Here is a 19,921-nt window from a genome sequence, read left to right as displayed (position 1 = left end):
CTAATTAAAGTTAATGATGATTGACAGAAGTTAAGGTTTGAGCTTGCCGGAGACGCTTGGAAACCGAAACTTCAAAGCGCCGCATGTGTCAGTCATAGTTTAACTTGTTAAACAGTTGCTGTGGCAACTCATTGTGTGTACGTGAGCAGTTTGAGTGGATTTGAGTGAACTCACTCAATGAAGCATTTAATAAAGACATGCATTTTTCTACTTTATTATAGTTTCAAAATAATTCAGTCGGACAGTAACATGTTTAAAACTTCTCATAATTATACATTTGAAGTGCTTAAAAACGCTTTATTAAAATACAGTATATATATATATGATATATACTTTTTTTATTATTATTAGGTACCCATCAAACGCAAAAAAACGAGGGATCACTGTATTTATTCTAATCTATTTTGACTAGCTCCATCTATTATGAAAGCTAAGAATTGCAACGGAATGTAGGCTAAAGTGTTCTTGAACAAACTGGGCTGCCTTACTAAAAGATGACGACGTTTCTTCTTTCATGAGGCAACAGTGCCTACAGCATTAAATAAAATATATGACACGTTGCTCCCTTATGTTCCTTCCCACAGTCACTCCGTCTCGACGTGAGTGTTTTTGATCCACAAAGCACTTTTTTGGATTCGGCGCTGAAAGTCTGCTTCTCTGTGGCTTCCCCTGAGCATTTGTTAGTAACTACATCTGCGAACAAAATTCTCTGGGTCAACACCCAGACGGGTTCTCTATTCCGGCAGGTAATGACTTGATTTGCAGAAATGTTGGATTTTGCGTGACTTATCAATTCAGCTTACGTTTGTTTTTTCTTACAGGTGTGCAATGTCCACACAAAGTGGTGTACCTCTCTAGCTGTGAGCCAAGACAAACGATTTTTGGTCACAGCTGGAGACAATGCAGTCAAAGTCTGGGATTACAATATGAAACTGAAATTTAACTCACAGGTACTAAGAAAGCAAGGCCTCAATTGACAGTCATAGATGTCTAATCTATTGAAACTTGGAGCCACACTCTTTGTCAAAATGGATTGGACGTCTACTGCCATCATTAGCACTGAACTATGAACATTCACTGCAAGCCATGTATTTTGTGTACCAGATGTTCATAGGTCATAGTCAGCCCATCAACCAGGTGAGCTTCACCCCAGGACAAAAAGGTGTGATCTCAGTCGGGGATGCCATCTTCTTGTGGGACTTTCTGGCTCATCCACTTCACATGCAACTTAAACACCGGTACTTCATTCTTGTCTTTTTGCATAGAAATTCATACGTACAACTCACAGTTGTCAAACTCAAGGTCCGGCACGAAAGTAAATCATATGCGATGACTTCATGTTTCACCCTAAAATAGAATTTCTGTTGTCCAAAATGATAGATCATGGAAGGAAGAAATTGAAGACGAGCGGTACTTGTATTTTCCTCTTTTATTAAAAAAAAATGAAAAATTCAATAATTGAAAATTAGAATTAAAAACAAAAATTAAAGTGATTTTTTTTTTTTTAAATGCCAAACATAAGAGAATACTGTTATTTTAAAATACATTTTAAATTTATTTTTTTTTAATAATAATAAAATTGATATTTACTATTTTTCCAAAAATGTTTAATTTATTGGTGGTTTGTAAATGGAGAGAGTACTTATATAGTGCATTTATCTACATTATTACAATGCCCAAAGCGTTTTACATTAGCACACATTTACCCTGTCACGCACACATTCACACACCAATGGTGCTGCTGCCATGCAAGGCACTGCCAACCCATTAGGGGCAAATTAGGGTTCAGTGCCTTGCCCAAGGGCACTTCGACAGTGGGGGGTCACAGCTGGAAATCGAACTGCTGACTCTTCGGTCACAGAACAACGCGAGCTACCAACTGCGCCACAGCAACCTGAGGTTGGTGGCGCGTCCCCCCTAATCCTGCCCCTGAAGGCTGGTTGATGCGGGCGCAGATGACACAGGGGACCACCCTGGATCCCGGGGGGATGGCCCTCTTGCTGGGCTGTGGGGGGAGGGATGGGCTGCGTTGCCCCCCCACCACCACCACCACCCCCTGATTGGCAGCGGAAGGGCAGTCTCCCACACGGCACTTCCACTCATCTGCAGGACTATCACATGTCTGATGGGATTCACGCATGACTTGGTGCAATTAGACACACTGAAGTAGAAAAACTCGGTGTCAGGATTAGCGATCAGGCAGCATAGAATAGGACGCAAACATACACTCAGAAGGGATTCACACAAATACTGCGTTCTACACCACACATGGCTGATTTGAGTACACTCAACCCTCCCAATCACTCTCCCCCCCCCCCCCCTTTGCCTTGCCTTGCCTTGCCTCTGCTTTATCCTTGGTCATCAGGCCCCCCACGTGGTGTCAACTGGAAATACAACCAGCTAACGATAGCACTATCATATTCATTGTTAGTGTAGGCCAGGGGTGTCCAAACTTTTTGCAAAGGGGGCCAGATTTGGTGTGGTAGAAATGTGGAGGGCCGACCTTGGCTGACGTCCTTTACGTAGAACAATATATTTAAGCAAATTTTAGCAAGCCATTCAGTGTGGCACATTTGCTTTACTATTTTTTTAAATTAATAATTTCAACAATCTTGCAACTAGTCTTTGTTGGCGTTCTCTTTCGACTCTCGGGCATTTGCGAAATATGTTGCTGTGAAATTAAACTAGCTTCAAGTTGCTTCAATTTCTCGCTGCGTGTCTTCCCTGTAATCTTGTCGTACATGTCAGATAGTCTTGTTTGGTAATATCGCCTAACATTGAAATCTTTCAAAACAGCGACTGTCTCTTTGCAAATGAGGCAGACACAGTTGATGCGTATTTTAGTGAAGAAATAGTCCAATTTCCACCTATCCTTGAAGCGTCGGCCGTCACAGTCAACTTTCTTTTTTTTTTGTTGCCGCCATTTTAGAAAATGGAAGTAATGTGTCACGGGGTAATGTTGCTTAGCCCTTAAATACCTGCAACATGAAGCAATTATCAGAGAATCCCAAAATTTGAAGAATAAGGTCCTAATGAAACCTTTTTTTCAAATTTGTAAAAAGAAAAGTCAAAATGAATATGTGTAATAAGCGCTCTAATATCTATAACCCATGCTAAATCATGTTTTTTTTCTCCTGGAACCTGCAGATGTATGTGTTGACTTGCATCCATCTTTTTTTTTTTTTTTTCCTAAAAAGATGTCAAAATTCTAAATCAGTCTTAAAATCATTAAATTTTAGGTGTATCAAATGTGATACATTTGGCAATAAAGGGTTAAAGTGCTGCTGCCTTTTAGTGGGAAAATTAGGAGCAGCATTTCGTGTGTAAGCTACTGGTTGCAGTACTGCTGACCGATTTATTAAGTCTGTGTACGAGCCAGACGTTATTGATTTTATGACAAAGGCTGGGGGCCGGATTAAATTTGACCACGGGCCGCATTTGGCCCCCGGGCCGGACTTTGGACATGTCTGGTGTAGGCGTTCAATATAGTTCTTGTTGTTTGTGCTTCTTCTGTCTGTCCCTCCTTCTTTTCATCTGTCCCCTAAGAAACGCCTTCCTGTTCGCTGCTTTCTCCTCATCAACAACGAGGCACATTGAATGATCACAATGGGAGTATATCATACTCCCATGTAGGGCTGGGCGATATGGCCTTAAACATGTATCACGATAAATTGAGCAGATTTATCTCGATAACGATAAATGACGATAAATTCGCCCAAGCATACTGTTATATAATTTGAAAATCTGAATCAATGCATGAAATACAGATTAACTGTTTGTTGTTGATTTATTTACCGGCATTCAATTTCATATACTGTATTTAACAATTGTACATGCAGTCTAAACATTAAGTTTATAAAAATGTATTGTAAGCAATAAGAATTCAAGTATGAACATTTATAACAGCGTGTATGACTTGAACAATGTACATTATCAAAATCAATATGCCTGTGCTAACATGTCATTGTAACACAAATGACTTGCAGCTTGAACAGTACACTTCAAAAAGACAACTTATTGTTAATGGCTGCTGTGACATAATTATTAAATACAAGTGTTTACTTTATGGTTTCAGGGTCCCCCCCCCCCCAGTTCATTTTTTAATAAATGCACGCACAAATGAACCCCCAAACAAACAGAGACACACACACACATTAAAGCTATATAAAGATTTTATGATAGCAATAATGACACAGAAATAAGCACATACAGAAAAATAGCTGGGGCCATTTCTCGGTCATTATAAGTTTCGCCGTTGGATTGTACTTTATGCTGAATGCTTTACCATCACAAAAGCTATCAGAGGAATCACACACAGACAGATACAAAATAACGCCACATAGTAGTTGCTAGATGCTGTCCGTGCCCAATCCACTCATTAAATTCAGCCGTTTCGACAAAGTTAGAGCCGCTATCCGACTCCATCGCGTTCATTTGTAGTGTTAGCCGCTAGCTAGCGTTAGCCTGGCTACCAGTAGAAAGCACTGAAAGCACCATCTCTGGAAATCGTGAGAACAAGGGAGGACAGCGGGTGAAAGCCCGTCTGGATGCCACCATGAGTCTACTAAATGTCGGGTGAAAGTTTGATGAACCTCCCTTAAGCCACACTCCATCACGTTTTGCTTGTAGCGTTAGCTGCTAGCGTTAGCTTACCAGGCTTTTGTTTGATTGGCTTCTTGATGATCACGTGACTCTCTACGTAAGCCCATTGACTGCTTTCTTAAAGGGGAATGAACATAAACGAACAACACAGAATCAAAGCGGGATGAAAAGACTATATTTTCTTGTTTTATTAATTTACCGAATTTACCGACATGGTCAAAATTACGTCGGTCATCGTTAAGAATTTCGGTGACGGTAAATTTTCGGTTTACCGCCCTGCTCTACTCCCATGTGATACATTAAAACTGTTCAGACCAATCGGACACTCAGATTTCCCATCTCCGTGTCAGTCAACGGAACATGACACGCAATGAAACAAACATTTACTGTTTTTCCAAAGTGTTTGTAATGAATAGAAAAATTAAAATTTCCCTTTTAGAGAGAATATAAACAAGAGAAAATTTAAGATTTAATGTTTAAAATAAATATAACTTAATATTATAATAATATAATATTTGCGATGAACTCATTCATTACCAAAGGCGCTTAGACAATGTTGTTTATGATGATGAACTGCGCATAAGTAAAGAACAAAAAAAGAGGAGAAATACACTTTTTTTTGTTTTTTTTTTTGTTTTTTTTTTTTAAGATGAAAGATGGGACTTTTTTTTGTAAATTCTGTGTTCATGTAGCCATAGAACAATTTATTGTGGCACTTGAAAGGAAGGGATGTCATGTGACAAATGGCTTTGAGTGAGTGAGTTAAGAGGCTCAAAAATCAGAATTTTTTTAGGTCAACAATTTCTCTAAACAACTGATTAAGTATTATAATTGTTGTTGAGTAATTGTTAATTGGCAGGCATGATGACCCTCTGAAGGAAACCAAAACTAAAACGTGATTAGTTTGACACTCCTCGACTTTTAACTTTTCCCTAATGTTTGTCCCACAGTTTACCATTGCAAGCCGCAACCGACTCAGGTACAGTAATCAGGTTTTAAACCACAGCGTTCAAACTACATGATCTGATTGTTCGTTCCACTTGATCAGCTGTGGATACAATACCTCGACAACGGGCACCTCAACCCTTGACACCTCCACCGCATCTAGATGGGACCATCATGGACCCAGCTGAAATCGGGCTTAATGATATTAACGGTATTTATCATTATATGTAATACAGCTGGGACTTTAAAGTATGTTTGTTGCTTAGTAACCGCATAGCCATTGCTTGTATTTAAACTACATTTAGCTTTCAAGTTATTTTAAGTAATGCGGTCTTTGTTGCCATTTGTTGCAATTACAGCAGCTGCTTCTGGTCCAAGCTCTCGTCCCGAATCTGCAGCATCTTTTTTGAAAATCACAGAACTGGGGAACGTTCAAAATAATGGTGAGTATCCAACTTGTACGTGAAGTCATTCATTCACATTTAGGAAACCCAGGATTCACTGGCTAGTCAACAATTAATCGATTATCAAGTTTATCGACAATTGTTTGGACATTGTTGACCTAAAAATTGCTTTATGGAGCCTATTAATCGAAAGTATTCTCTCATTTTTTAAAAATTTTGTATTTTCTTCATGTAAAAGGAAAACATAGTAAGTAGTCTATTATTAAAGAGTGAATAAGAACAAAGGTGCAAATCAAGTTTAACAATTTATAGGGCACTCATTGAACTCACTGGCTGTGGTTGACGGCACGAGACGTCCAATTCGTTTTTCACGCTCTCAGTCAAAATGGTTTGGACGTCTAGCGCCCTCAAAAGTATTGAAACATGAGCCTTCACAGTCAGTCCAATCAATTGGACATCTATAGTTGCAATGATAAGCAATGCGTTAAATACTAAGAAATTTTAAAAATGTTTGTTTGTTATTAGGGGCCATTTTTAAAATTTTGATAACTTAAAATTTTGTTATCCATAAAAAGATATGTTAAAACCTATTTAAAAAGGTGTGGGGGGGGGGGGCTCAATTGTATACCAAATGTTAATATTGTGGCCTACATTAACTTAAAATGTGATGTCCACGTATGTGACTGCCTGGTCTTTGTGGGTTAAGTTTTTTTTTTTTTTTTTTTTAATTATTTTTACTAAAAATAGTCACTTGCCCGATGAGGGTTTGTTCAATGTTAAACAAAAGTAACTAATTAAAGTGCTAGATTTATGTCTTACCAGGGACAGGAAGTTTGAAATTATGACTATTAACAGTTATTAACAACACTTAAATGTAGAGTCTTAGAAAAAAGTCTTACAGTTTTAACCGACAAACAACAATGCAATGCAAGTTAATCCTTCATTGATCCCTCATAGGGGAAATCCAGCCATTGCAGCAGCATCAAACAGTATACAATCATATGTGTAACATATAGAGAAACTATAAAAACTATATAAAAGTAAGGGTGTAATGTTACATGTAATAGTATTGAACCGTTTCGGTACGTGGTGCTCGTTTCGGAACGGACGCGTACCGAACGAGTTTCTGACGTAGTATAACCCTTACTTTTCGAGGCTGTGAGTGCCATATTTTCAAACTAATATGCAATTGTAACCTACTTTTTGAGTCCATCAGATCTAGTGATGTGGTAGATCGGGGCTCAGTTGACTTGTCTTTGTTGATTTACTGCTGTCTTCTCTGCTATAATAATAACTGACACGGCCCTGTGTTCAATACAAAACCCTCCTACCACAACAAAACAAGTAGGAACTCATATTCACACAGGAACTAAAGTTATACAACAAAAAATATAAATGAATACTACATCACATTTGTAAAATATAAACACATAATAAAATAAAAAATAGCCCATTTAAATAAAATAAATTGTAATGAGCTAAAACACCTGTAATTAAATAAGAATTATACACACATCCTGCTTACACAATTAAGAAAATTATTGAGAAAATCCACCAATAAAGCTTTTGAACACCGTTCATAAGAAAAAAAAATGTTTCATTGAGGCATTTCATTTGTAAAATACATGTTAAAATCTTTGTCGTTGGGATTGCTTTTCTCTTTAGCACAGGATTTCTTTTTTCTTCTTTCTTCTTTCTTTCAGAAAGAAAGCTGACCAATACGCAGGGTCTGAAATGCAAATTGTTGTTGGATTATCTTTAAATACCCGCTACTTTTTGAGCAGAATTCTAGCTTTGTATAGGCTAATGTTCCTATTGTTGAAAGCACAAAAGTGTGTAATAAACAACTAGCACATTTATATTTTGCATTTTGTTTTCTTACTGTACCGAAAATGAACCGAACCGTAACCTCAAAACCGAGGTACGTACCCGAACAGAGATTTTTGTGTACCGTTACACAAGGTATTTACAAATTACCTATAACTAAACTAACTACCAGTGGAATCTACAGTGACTGCAGATCGGCACTATGTCAAAAACAAACACAAAGTATACTGTAATAATATTGTACTGTAATGTAGAGCGGAGTTATATTTATCAACCATGAGGTGTCACAAAATGTATCGCCAGAATATGTATACTTTTATCAGTTCTTTTGTAGCACTATTTTAGTCTGGTGGGCGTGGGGAGAAGAAAATCCTGGCATCCCGGCGGGCTTATAAAGGACTGGCGTGGATTTATTTATATCATTTTTGATGTTTTGTAGATTCCACTGGGAGGAAGACAGTGCGTCCAGATTGTTATAAACACTTCGTACCGCATATCAAGACTTCCATTCTTGATCAGGTATAAATAATCGTCTTATCAATTATTGTTATTTATTTTTTTGACCAATCAGAATATTTCTTTTTGCAGACAGCTGTGACTCCTCAGCCTGACAAAGCAGGAATGACACTAAAAACGATTATCGGTTACAATGGCAATGGGCGTGGCAACCTGGTTTGGAGCCCTGATCAAGGTTAGTGTCTTGCACGTTATCAGCAAGTAAACTTGGTTTTGTGTTTTTCCACTTAAACTCCGGGGTGTCAAACTTCTCTTTAACGCCGGCCACATCGTTATTCTGGTATCCCTATGTGGGCCATTATAGCTGCCAACTGGGACTGCAACCATTATGTCATTAGCCGCCATTGACGGCGATAGATGTCCAATCTCATTGAACTGGAAGGGCTGGCAGCGAATCAATGTTCGAAGTAATTTAAATCCACACAATTAGACGCTTATTATTGTCAATGGCACTGGAGGAGATAATCGACGACGAATCGTTTACTTTGTTGACATAGAAATTGTCCAAATCCTCTTTTGATTTTTTTTTTTTTTTTTTACTCATTGATTTTCGTACATTTAATTAAAAACAAAAAACCCAATTTAATCTTTTTTTAATGGTCTATCCACGCATTCCAAAATTTTTAAAGAATATGGGTGGGGAATAAATTTTCTCTGATTTCTGGAGTCATTGAGGTTTCTTGGAGAAAATCTTTGGAAAAAAAGTTTAACAATGATTTACTTAGGCGGGCCATTTTTGTCTCTCAGGCTGTTAGTTTGACACCTGTGCTGTGACTTATTTAAATTTTTTTTTTTTTTTTTTTTTTTTGGGTCGCAGGTTTATTTGCATACTCCTGCGGCGGCGTAGTGGTGGTGGAGAATGTCAACTCGGGGCGTCAGAGACATTTAGTGGTCCACAGGGAAGAGATCTCCTGTTTAGCAATCTCAAATAATGCAAAGGTATGAAGACAATCGCTGTTAGACAATTGTTGTTTTTGGCATCTCTTTTCATTTTTGTCTTAGGCTTTTGGACAAAAATACTTATTAGTTTGTCATATTTTAGTCATTTCAAAATGTCTAGTTTTAGTTTAAGGAATTTCTTACAAATTTCGTCTAGTTTTAGTCGACAGTTGCTCAAAATGTTTTCGTCTGTAAAATTCAAAAGTTTTAGTCCAAAATTAACGGCTTCCAACAATTTCGAATGAACAGACAGTCGAGCACAGCAGGAAAAGCAATACCCTAATTTTCACACTATGAGACGCACCTGACTATAAGCCGCCACCCACCAAATTTGGCACAAAAACAGAATTTATTCATATATAGGCTGCACTGGACTATAAGCCACAGCTGTTTTCACTGTATGGGATATTTACACCAAAAGATATAAACCGGTAACACTTTATTTGACAGCGGCATCATACGACTGTCATAAGACTTTAATTGAACCACCATGAAACTTTGAACCAATCAGCTGCAAAGCTTCATCGCTTCAAGAAACTTTATTTGGCCATCACTGCTGCCTTGGGGGAGACAGGCAACCTCTGCTGCCACCTGCTGTCAACACTGTTGTGTTCCAACATGCCTCCTAGCATACACTGCAGTGCTACAGATGTAAAATATCAAAAATCATGTTCTGTGCTAAACATTTCTTTAGTTACTGTTCCAGTTTTTTCATTAATTGCTAGGCATGGTATTTGGTAACACTTTATTTGACAGTGGAGACATGAGACTGTCATTAGACAATCATAATTATGACATGACACTGTCCAAAGCATTAATGAATGCTTATAACAGATGTCATTTAGTGTTAACCGACCAATTATTTCACTTTTGAATGGATGTAAAAGATCCAAGCTGGACTTAAATGCACTTAGTGACATAATTTGCCAGGTAATACTAAATGACATCTGTCACAAGCATTTATTCATGCCCATGATAGTGTCATGACACAATTATGACACTTATGACACCGCTGTCAAATAAAATGTTACATATTAACCCAAATAAATCAACAAATAAGCCGCATTGGACTATAAGCCACAGGTATCCAAACGAAGGAAAAAAGTAGCGGCCTATAGTCTGAAAATTACGGTATATTATTTTCAATTAAACCCACCTAAAAGCCATGAACTGGATGTTTAAAAAAAAAAAAAAAAAAACATAATTGTCTGAGTTTTAACACTAAGAAGTCAGGATTTTTTGGGACTATGTTTAGAGTCTAGCCAGAACCGTTTGGCGAACACATTTCAAGGTGCCGACTCTGCTGCCTATAATATAGCCTCCTATAGGCGACTATAAAGAGCGTCTAATAAATGCTATATGCCAACTGGCTTTTCTCTAGACTAATACTGACCAGAAAAGCCAAGTGGCTCTGCTTAATGCAGGCTAGTGTTTTAAGAGGACGTTCACCATTCTAATGCTAACGCGAATGCTACGCCAATGCAACCGGTTGCATGTTGCGTCTGATGATCACTCAAAACAGACATTTAAAGGCTAAAGCAGCATTGCATATTCTCTTGCCAAGATAAGAAAACGAATCTTGCTGTGTTTCCAAACAAGCAAGATGGAGCGCAGCTTAACTTTAAACACATTCTAAACTCCAGTGAGGAGAGTGAGGAAAGTGAGGAAGCGGCATAGCACATCTCACACGAGGGACACGACCCAACACTGCTACGATGCAAGCTGACATACTCCACATACAATTTGAAAATGTCACGCATTGTGAACATATGACAGAAACTGTCACATTTCCATCTCGTTGTCATCTCGTCAGACGTTTTTAGCTCGTTGTCGTTATCGTCATTGTTGAAGAAAACAACACTGTGTTAGACATACCGCAGAGATTAGTGGAAAGTGTAAACAATTTTGTAATGGCTTTTTTCTTCCCATACTCAAGTCTGCATAGTACATCAAATTGCTTCAAATGAACTTTTCATCACAGGAAAGGGGAGGTGAACCAAAGAGGCACGCGCTCAGCAGGGACGAAAGTCAGGTTTTGCAGCTGCTCTCTATTTTTAAGCCTCGAAGCCAAATCACTCGGTGGTGTGCAAGGTGCTCCCAGTGAGGTCACTCTTGCCAATTATCTGTACAAAAAATTGGCGAAAGGGCAGAAGGGTCCTATTTTTAAATCATCTTGGGAGACTGATTGAAACACAAGTAAAATTAATCGCTAACTGTTTTGATATTACACTAATGAATTAGGGAACAGTATTAATAACGACGTTTCTAAATGCGTTATTTTTTTCAGTACTGAGTAATCTAATTAATTAATTTTCCCATTTTTGCACACTGTTTCCGTTACTGAGAATGTGAAGGGGTGCGTTGCCACGTTACCACACATAGCTCACAACTGCCTTTGAGAGAAGAGCAGAGCGTGAGGGGGAACAGGCAAGGGGGTCGTGGCGCTGTTGCAAACACGATGTTCATTGGCTCGAAGCATTAGATAGCGTTCGCATTAGCAATTAGTGTGGCGAGCGTCATCTCAAACTTTCGGGCAACTTTTTTTTTTTCTTTGCGTACAGTTTTTGGCATCCAGGTGTGTATAATGAATTGGAAATCATGTACTAATTTCCTGCTGATTGTGCATTATTATCACCAAGTTGGTGTTGTCCTTGTAGATGCTCCAATATAATAATTGTTTTTGTTTGTAATTACTAAAAATAGTCACTTGCCCTAAACTTTTCTTTATTGGTGTATCCTTAAAACTTGTGTGGTGTTTTTTAATCAAAAGAACTAGAGCAACGATAGGAGAGGTAGGAGATTTAGAGGCTCACCTGCAAATTGAAAGATATATCTATATATCTATATATTAGGGGTGTGATGATACATCAGCGGGTTCAGTACAACAGGAAAAACAGAAAGGCTTTTTTCTCACAGCATTTGAAAAAGTTTCTTTACCGTTACACCCTTTTATAGGTGATATTAAAAAAACAACAACTGTGACCTACTTTTTAAAAATAAAAAATAAAACAGTTCAATTCAATCAGTTTATACAAACATCTTTGTTGTGAAAAATGTTCCAGAATGTATAATGTAATAACGTGTAGAACATGAAAAGTAACGTCAGTTACTTTGCGGAGTAATTACTCTTACAATGAGATAACTGTGTTATTAACTCAATTACTTTTTGGGTGAAGTAATTTATAACTAATGAAGGAATCCGACCCTTTAGCCAGACTGCCGGAATCACGCCAGCCGAATCGCTGGACCCACGCTGGTGCAGCTCCAGCGACCCGGGCCGGCAAGACACCGACAACCCGGCCAAAAGGCCAAACTCTGCGCGTTCACCTTAATCTTAACCACTTGTACTGACTCCATTTTGAAAGCTGGAAAAAGACTTCGAAGGACAAGTTGACAATTTATTCAGGTCAACAGCGATCATAAAGCACAGAGGGACCCAGGCAAGGATTCAGGGTCATCGTATCACAAGTTCACAAAAGGTTCCTGAGAAAATTGACAACGATTTGTTAAACTTTGTCTTTTTGAAGGTTCTCGCTGGGCGGGCTGTGGGCAGAGGAAGGGTGTGTTTGGGTGTTGTTTAGGATTATTGTCTGTCTGTGGATTGGACAGGAGGATTCGGGATTTACTGTTGTCAGGGCAACAAGGTTTGTGGATTTTGCCAACTCAGCGTCAAAGGGGCTCTTGGAGTCTTATCAGTCGTGTTATCAGTTGGATATCAGGCATTCTCCGGTGTTCCTTGTATTGGGACAGGGTGTCCCGCCGTTTATTCTGGACTGTCCGGAAGAACTGATTGCGAGAGTTGGTGGTACAGACGTGGGCTTGTCAGCATCAATCTTGCTCAGTCAGTGGCATGACACACACGTTGGGCTTCCGTGATAAGAAGGCGTCATGTATCTCTTATGCCCTGTATTCTGTGGAAACCTCTGAGTACCTCACGATACGATGCGATACAAGGCTCATGATAACGATCATCTCACAACAATTATCGATACATGGGTCAAGAAATCAGGAAATGTTCTCCAAAACAACTTATAAAAACGAAAACAAGCTATTTTCATCCTTCTGCTGCAAATTGGAATGAGTTGTCACTAGTAGACGTCCAATGGCAGCCAATGAGTTAATTTTGGGGCATTTCAGGTAATTTTTTGTTGATTTTGTTTTTTTGTCCCTTTCTTTTTCTTTAGGGGCATTTACGGGTCACTTCCTGTTGATTTGGGGTTACTGAAATGGAAGTGACTCAAGAATGTCCCCAGAATGAATAGAAAGTGACTCAAAATCAACAGGAAGTAACCTGTAAACGCCCTAAAATGAACAGAAAGTGACTTGTATATGCCCGAAAGACATGCTCTTTCAGTGCTATTGACGGCGCTAGAAGTCCATTCCAGTCAAAATGAATTAGATGTCTAGCGCCGTCAATGGCAGCCAGAAGATTTTTTGTTTCAATCAATGACACTTTATTAAAACGATATATCGATTCTTGGTGGGAGCCTGTAAATAACCTTACCTTTTTGATATATTGTCACACCCCTATTGTTGACCTGAAAATTGTTTGGGGGGGGTTTGGTAACAAAAAGTGTTTGAAATGGCTATTTTTTATGTATTTCATCATGGATGAATGATTTGGATGGGAAAAGCATTGATAAGTGCTTCATAAACCTTTCTGTTGCCATGTGTTATTTGTCCAGATGATAGCATCTGCTGCAAGCAAAAGTGCCAACAGGAGCCTCATATGCATTTGGGCCATCCTGGGTGGAGCTTGTGTCAATACCATATCCTACCACAAAGGGGCAGTGCAGAGTCTTGCTTTTTCCAGCGATGATCGCTTCTTACTTTCCGTAGGTTAGTGGCGAAAAGAGGACTATGGTTATTGTTTTGATTTTTAACCTCAGGGCACCACTGTTAACTCATTCAATATTTTTGACGGGGATAAACGTCCAATCCGTTTAGACTGGAAGGGCTCCTCTCAGTCAAAATGGATGACGGCATAGTTAATAGTATTTTAAGTTAATATATTTATCTTTTTTTTTTTTTTAATACTAATTTAATTGTTTATATTAAATATAAAAGTATTCTCCTGTTGATCTGTAAATATTCTTAACAAATTAAAAAAATATAATGATTTGTTCTAGTAATTTTGAATAAGAATAACATTTTAATTAAATTAAAATGATTAAATTACAATAAATAAACAAAAAAGCAATATTAAATGTTTTTAGAAAATCTAATTTTTTACAAATTTTGAATATTTTAATTTTATTTTGAATAATATAAAGGGGGAAATATTTATTTTGATAAATATCCTTTTTTTATTTTTAATTCATAATTATTCGGATTACCCATTTTTAATTTGATAATAGTTCAATTAAAAAATATCTTTTAAATTTTAAAAAAATTAAGCGGCATGGAGAATGAATGAAATATTATATATATATTTTTGTAATTGAATTAAGTAATAATAGTAATATTCCCTTGTTCCTGTGATATAAACAATAAATAACAAATAATAAATATGAAATAAATAGTTGACTCATTGATTGCAAAAATTTGTTCACTATCCAAATAATTTGTGGCAACCCGACACAAGAGAGACTTGCACGTGTGACTTTCTCCCGGTCAAAATTACAATTTGTACAATGTTTTCAGGAGACTTCTCGGACTGTGTTATGGCCGTGTGGAGCTGCTCCACCTTCGAGATGCTCTCCAAAGAGAGTGCGCTTGGGCCAATCCACGACGCAGCTTTCAGCCCATCTGTAGCTGCTCACTTAGCCTGCGTCGGCAGCCAAGGTGTTTACTTCGGTCTGTTTCAGAACCAAGGCGGTGAAGGCGATCTCAACGTAAGCAAGGAAACAAAACAATCCTGCACTATATTGCGACCTCATGCTTGGACATGCTTTTAGCTTGTGAGAGTGAAGGCGCCGACAGCAGTGGGAGACGTGGAGATGACTGCCTTGTGCTTCCATGCCGACGACGCTTTGCTGTTTACCGCCTCCAACAGAGGACATCTTTGCATTTGGGACATCAAGACTCGGAGCTGCTTCATGGCAGTAGACGTGGATGAAGGAGAGATTGGTACATATTCATTCTTTTTTTTTGCTTGTAATTATCTAGACTAGGAGTGTCAAACTAATCTTTGAAGTAAAAAATGACGTCACTGCAGCATGTAGGACTGCCACGAAAGATTGTTAGTCGAGGAATAAGGAAACTGCGGAATTGATTTCTGAAAAACAACTTGTGTGGCCTGTTCAGAAAATGGCAACGGAGCTGTTGAGCTGTCATGAAAAAACGCAAATTTCACGTCTTATTTCTTTAGGTGTTTTGCTGTGCCGAGGGAATAGACTCTTGACAGGCAGCGACACCCAACGGTTGCGACTGTGGGGGATCGAAGCGGTGCGGCGTTTCGACCCTGAGGGCAATGCAGCCAAGAAAAATAGGTTTGTAGCCCCCATGTCATCTAATGAATATTATTAACATCATATATTAGAGGAGAAAGGGGATCGAAGATGAACAACAACATTAAATTGAGTCGATAAGTGAACATCATATTATGTCCGATAGAGGTGGGAATCTTGGGGCACCTAACGATTTGATTACGATTCAGAGGCTACGATTTGATTATAAATCGATTATTGATGTGATTTGATAATCTATCTCGAATTTTACACGGCCGAATCGCGAATAATCTAAGAATCGGAAATTTCGCACACCATTAATGTCTGATAGCTTTTAATTCTAAAAATATCCAAAGGTGGTGTTACCCACTGCCTGCACACTACATTGCACAGTTTTGTATTACTGCCTTATATATACTGTATATGTGTGTATATATATATATATTTTTTTTATTATTTTTTTTTTTTACCTATTTATACGATGAACACATAATTTCACTGTTCCTTGTATAGTGACAATTTGATCTGTTAAGGATCTGATAACCACCCCTAGCTAGTGTTTTGCTTAAAAGCTAAACTAACAGCTAGCAACCAACCGGCTAGCTAGGGAATGTGACTAAAACAAATGTATTGTGTAAAAGCCCATGTAAAGAACTGTGAATACCTTAAAATTGTCATATCACTTTTAAAATTCAATTAAAAACTGTCCAGCATGGGTGTTCTGACAAGTTTCAATAATACGCTGGTAAGTGGTAAGGAATTTTCAATGCACACTCACCATGAGTTGATGTTAGTTTACAGGATCTGATGAAAACTATGTGGTGTACGATAATCCGTGGTGTCAAATTTGTCTGGTTAATCTAATCTTGGTTATTTTCACTCCAACGTCATGTCGTGAGGTCAAATGAAAAATAAAAATGTGAACTTGGTGTCCTTCATTCAAGCAAAAAAAATACAACGCGGCACGCAAATCTACGGTAATCTACACAGTACATGTCATGTGCGTTCACATTGCATCATTCAACATAAAAACTGCTCCAACAATGGGTTTCAAACTAAATTGGGGGGGGGCTGATGGTTGAGTCTGGGGAAGAGAGAAAAAATGAAAACAACAATATTCCCATAGCATTAAAACATTCCTTTTTAAATGAGTTACATTTTGTTTTCTTTTAACTTGTTTATGTTTAGAAGTTTTATTGATGCATTTGGTTTATTATTGTTTGTTCATTGTTTTTTTTTTTTTTTTTTTAATTGCTCATGGCAAAATATACGCAAGCCACGCTAATGTCTACACTTTGATCACATCAGGGGCCACAAAAGACTGTCTTGTGGGCCACATTTGGCCCCCGGGCCGCAAGTTTGAGACCTGTCCTACTGTAAAGAAAATTTTATTTTCATATTTTTGATCGGCGCAATTCTGATCAATTCAAAACTGAAGTTGCGCAACATGGGCCTCTCAAATGTGAGAACTGGCCTGTGTGACAATTAACCCTGTTCGCCCCTAGATCATTATTATGTCAGCATATGTCAGCATAATTATTTTTGCCATTTCATAAAAAATATCGTTAACACTTTTCAGTCATGTGGCTCTTATCATCTTTCTGTTGTGAAGTGCAATGAGTTAGTGGCTTGTAGACATTCGCTGCCATCCCTCCTATTCAAGTGGATGGGACGTCTAGTGCCGTCAGTGGCAGCCAATGAGTTAATCAGTTGATATATTCATATACTTCACAACAATACAGCTCTCCTTGTCCTTTTGTCTCTTGCAGCGGAGTTTCGGTGATGTTGAAGCAGGAGATCGTGCTAGACGGGGCCGCTGTCAGCGCCGCCTTTGATAACACAATGGACATGGGCATCGTGGGCACCACCACGGGAACCTTGTGGTACATAGACTGGTTGGAAAACAGCAGCATTCGGCTGGTTAGCGGTCACAAGAATAAGGTAACGTGGGAAATCTCATTACACGTCGCAGATTTGAACGATTTAATTTTAGGTATTCCCTCAGAAATTAGAGGAACTGCTGGAAGGCTATTATTATAACTCTATAATTAACACCTGCTTCAGGATTATGCTTGGCACAATTAATTAACAACGTGTTTTTTTTTTGTTTGTTTTTTTTTTAACTACCGGAGTCTAATAATGTACTATTGTTCAGGTGAATGATTTGGCCTTTCAACCAGATGAGAGTCACTTTGCAACCTGTAGCGAAGACGGCAGTTTGAGGGTGTGGTCCATCCCCAGTAATGAACTGGTGGTGCAGTTTCAGGTGCTCAACCAGGTAAGGACTGGTAAAGTGGTGAATGATCATGTGTCAGTGCCACTGACGTCCAATGCAGCCTCTCCCAGTCAAAATGGATTGTACGTCTGTTGCCGTCAATGGCAGCTAAAGTATTACTGTGTCCATTACTAACATGCACCGCACTGTAAAAGATTTAAAAACCATGCTTGTGTGTCGGGTCAATACCTGTCTAAATGGATGGGATAACTATCACAATCAATAGCAGCTAAAGTATTACTATGTGCACAAAAGACTTATTTTTTGCAGCCCCTTTAATTTTCGTCTCAGCCTTGGTCTTTTGGACGAAAACACTTTTAGTCTTTGTCATGTTTTAGTCATTTCAAAATGTGTTCGTCTTCGTGTAGTTTTAGTCCATGAAAACTCGGATAAATTTCGTCTAGTTTTAGTCTACAATTCTCAAAATTTCTCAAATATTTTCATCTATACACATCAAAATTTTTAGTCCATCAATCAATCAATCAATAAATAAAAGGTTTGACATTGACAGGCGAGCACGTAAGTGTAGTTTACATGGACATCGCAATCTTCATTATGATAATACATACGCAGCCGGAAAACAGCACATTATTTGCAAGTCATTAAACTCACCTGGACGCCACGAACTGTGTGTAGAACGTTTTCCAGGAGTTTAAATGCCTGCCATAGATGAACAAATTGTCAGGGAATCACATAATTTGGAAAAATAAGGTCTTAATGAAAGTTTTTTTTCAAATTTGTAAAAAAGAAATAAAAATTTAATATGTGTAATAAAGCGCTCTAATATCTATAACCCTTGCTAAATCCAGTTTTTTTTTTCTCATGGAACCTGCAGATGCATGAATTGACTTGCATCCATTATTTATTTATTTATTTATTTTTGAGGAAAGATATTTCAAAATTCTAAATTAGTCTCAAAATCATGAAATTCTAAGTGTATCAAATGTGATACATTTGGAAAGAAAGGGTTAAGACACTCATCGCGCTAAATGCTAACGCAAACGCTATGCTAACGTGAACGCTCTGTCAATGCTACAAATTAGTTTAGTGTGTGATGATCACTTATCACAGTCCTTTAAAGGCTTACATGACATAGCCAAGATAAAAAAGCAAAACTTACCAACCAGCACCTGACACGTTTCACAAAAGGAGCCTGGAAAGGGTACACGCTTACTCACCGGTGTGTGGGGCGGGGGGCGTAGCACGTCAAATGAGTGAAACAACCAAACACTGCTAAAATGTGTGGTAACCACACATATGATAAGAAAATCACACGTTGTAAACTTATGACGGAAACTAAGGCGAATTTTCATCTTGTTTTCGTCTCATCAGATGACAACTGGCATCCATCTCGTCACGTTTTGGTCTCCCAAGACATATTTATGTTATGTTTATAAGCGCGTCATCATGACGTCGTTGTCAAATTGTTCATTGACGAAAACGAACACTGGTGCACAAAATTGTCCAAAGTATTAATTTAATATTTATTCATTCATTCATTTTGCGAGCTGCTTATCATCGCAGGGGTGCTGGAGCCTATACCAGCTAACTATGGGCAGTGGGCAGGCTACTATTTAATATCTAAAATTTTTAAAATACTTTCATTATAAGCAAAAAAAAAAAAGGAAAAAACATTTTTTATACTGTATATTATGCTCAAAAGGTAACAAATATGAAGTATGTTAAGTACAAATATTCAATAAAGTTAAAAAAATATAAATTTTCTTTTACATCTACCTATTTGTTTTTTCAAATTCTACTTGTTTTAATCAAAATATAATTTAAAATATTCCCTTATTTCTGTAATGCAAATATTGCTGTATGTCACTGTCAATGGCATCAAGTGAGTTAATATTTACTTTATTTAAGAACACTAATTGATCATAATGTAATGGACATAGAGTAATTTCATAATCCGTGATCATTTTCTTTAAATTGGAATCCAAAATTCTTGAACTGTCATTCTTTTTAAGTGAATCTCTTTGTGTAGTCCTTCATAAAATCAGACTGAATATCTGTTGAGT

The 19,921-nt window shown here is 37.9% G+C and overlaps 1 protein-coding gene across 5 annotated transcripts in view; it reads left to right on the top strand.

The window, feature by feature from the left end:
- wdr90 (WD repeat domain 90) overlaps positions 1 to 19,921 on the top strand; it is a 61,983-nt gene that overhangs the window by 33,889 nt on the left and 8,173 nt on the right. For 4 of the 5 annotated variants that reach the window (XM_057826916.1, XM_057826915.1, XM_057826917.1 and 1 more), the window contains 15 exons: positions 585 to 746; positions 822 to 950; positions 1,105 to 1,238; positions 5,553 to 5,581; positions 5,651 to 5,758; positions 5,907 to 5,990; positions 8,218 to 8,297; positions 8,367 to 8,469; positions 9,112 to 9,233; positions 13,919 to 14,072; positions 14,877 to 15,067; positions 15,131 to 15,302; positions 15,544 to 15,664; positions 17,392 to 17,563; positions 17,778 to 17,900. In XM_057826916.1, the coding sequence (XP_057682899.1) occupies positions 585 to 746; positions 822 to 950; positions 1,105 to 1,238; positions 5,553 to 5,581; positions 5,651 to 5,758; positions 5,907 to 5,990; positions 8,218 to 8,297; positions 8,367 to 8,469; positions 9,112 to 9,233; positions 13,919 to 14,072; positions 14,877 to 15,067; positions 15,131 to 15,302; positions 15,544 to 15,664; positions 17,392 to 17,563; positions 17,778 to 17,900 (1,884 nt within the window). The remainder of the gene's footprint in view (positions 1 to 584; positions 747 to 821; positions 951 to 1,104; positions 1,239 to 5,552; positions 5,582 to 5,650; positions 5,759 to 5,906; positions 5,991 to 8,217; positions 8,298 to 8,366; positions 8,470 to 9,111; positions 9,234 to 13,918; positions 14,073 to 14,876; positions 15,068 to 15,130; positions 15,303 to 15,543; positions 15,665 to 17,391; positions 17,564 to 17,777; positions 17,901 to 19,921) is intronic. The other variant, XM_057826918.1, reaches the window with a different exon arrangement.

Source organism: Corythoichthys intestinalis, chromosome 21 (genome assembly GCF_030265065.1).
Source record: "Corythoichthys intestinalis isolate RoL2023-P3 chromosome 21, ASM3026506v1, whole genome shotgun sequence".
In the NCBI taxonomy this organism is placed as follows: Eukaryota; Metazoa; Chordata; class Actinopteri; order Syngnathiformes; family Syngnathidae; genus Corythoichthys; species Corythoichthys intestinalis.
Note: the sequence above shows the minus strand (reverse complement) of the source record. Positions and strands in the feature narration are given on the sequence as shown.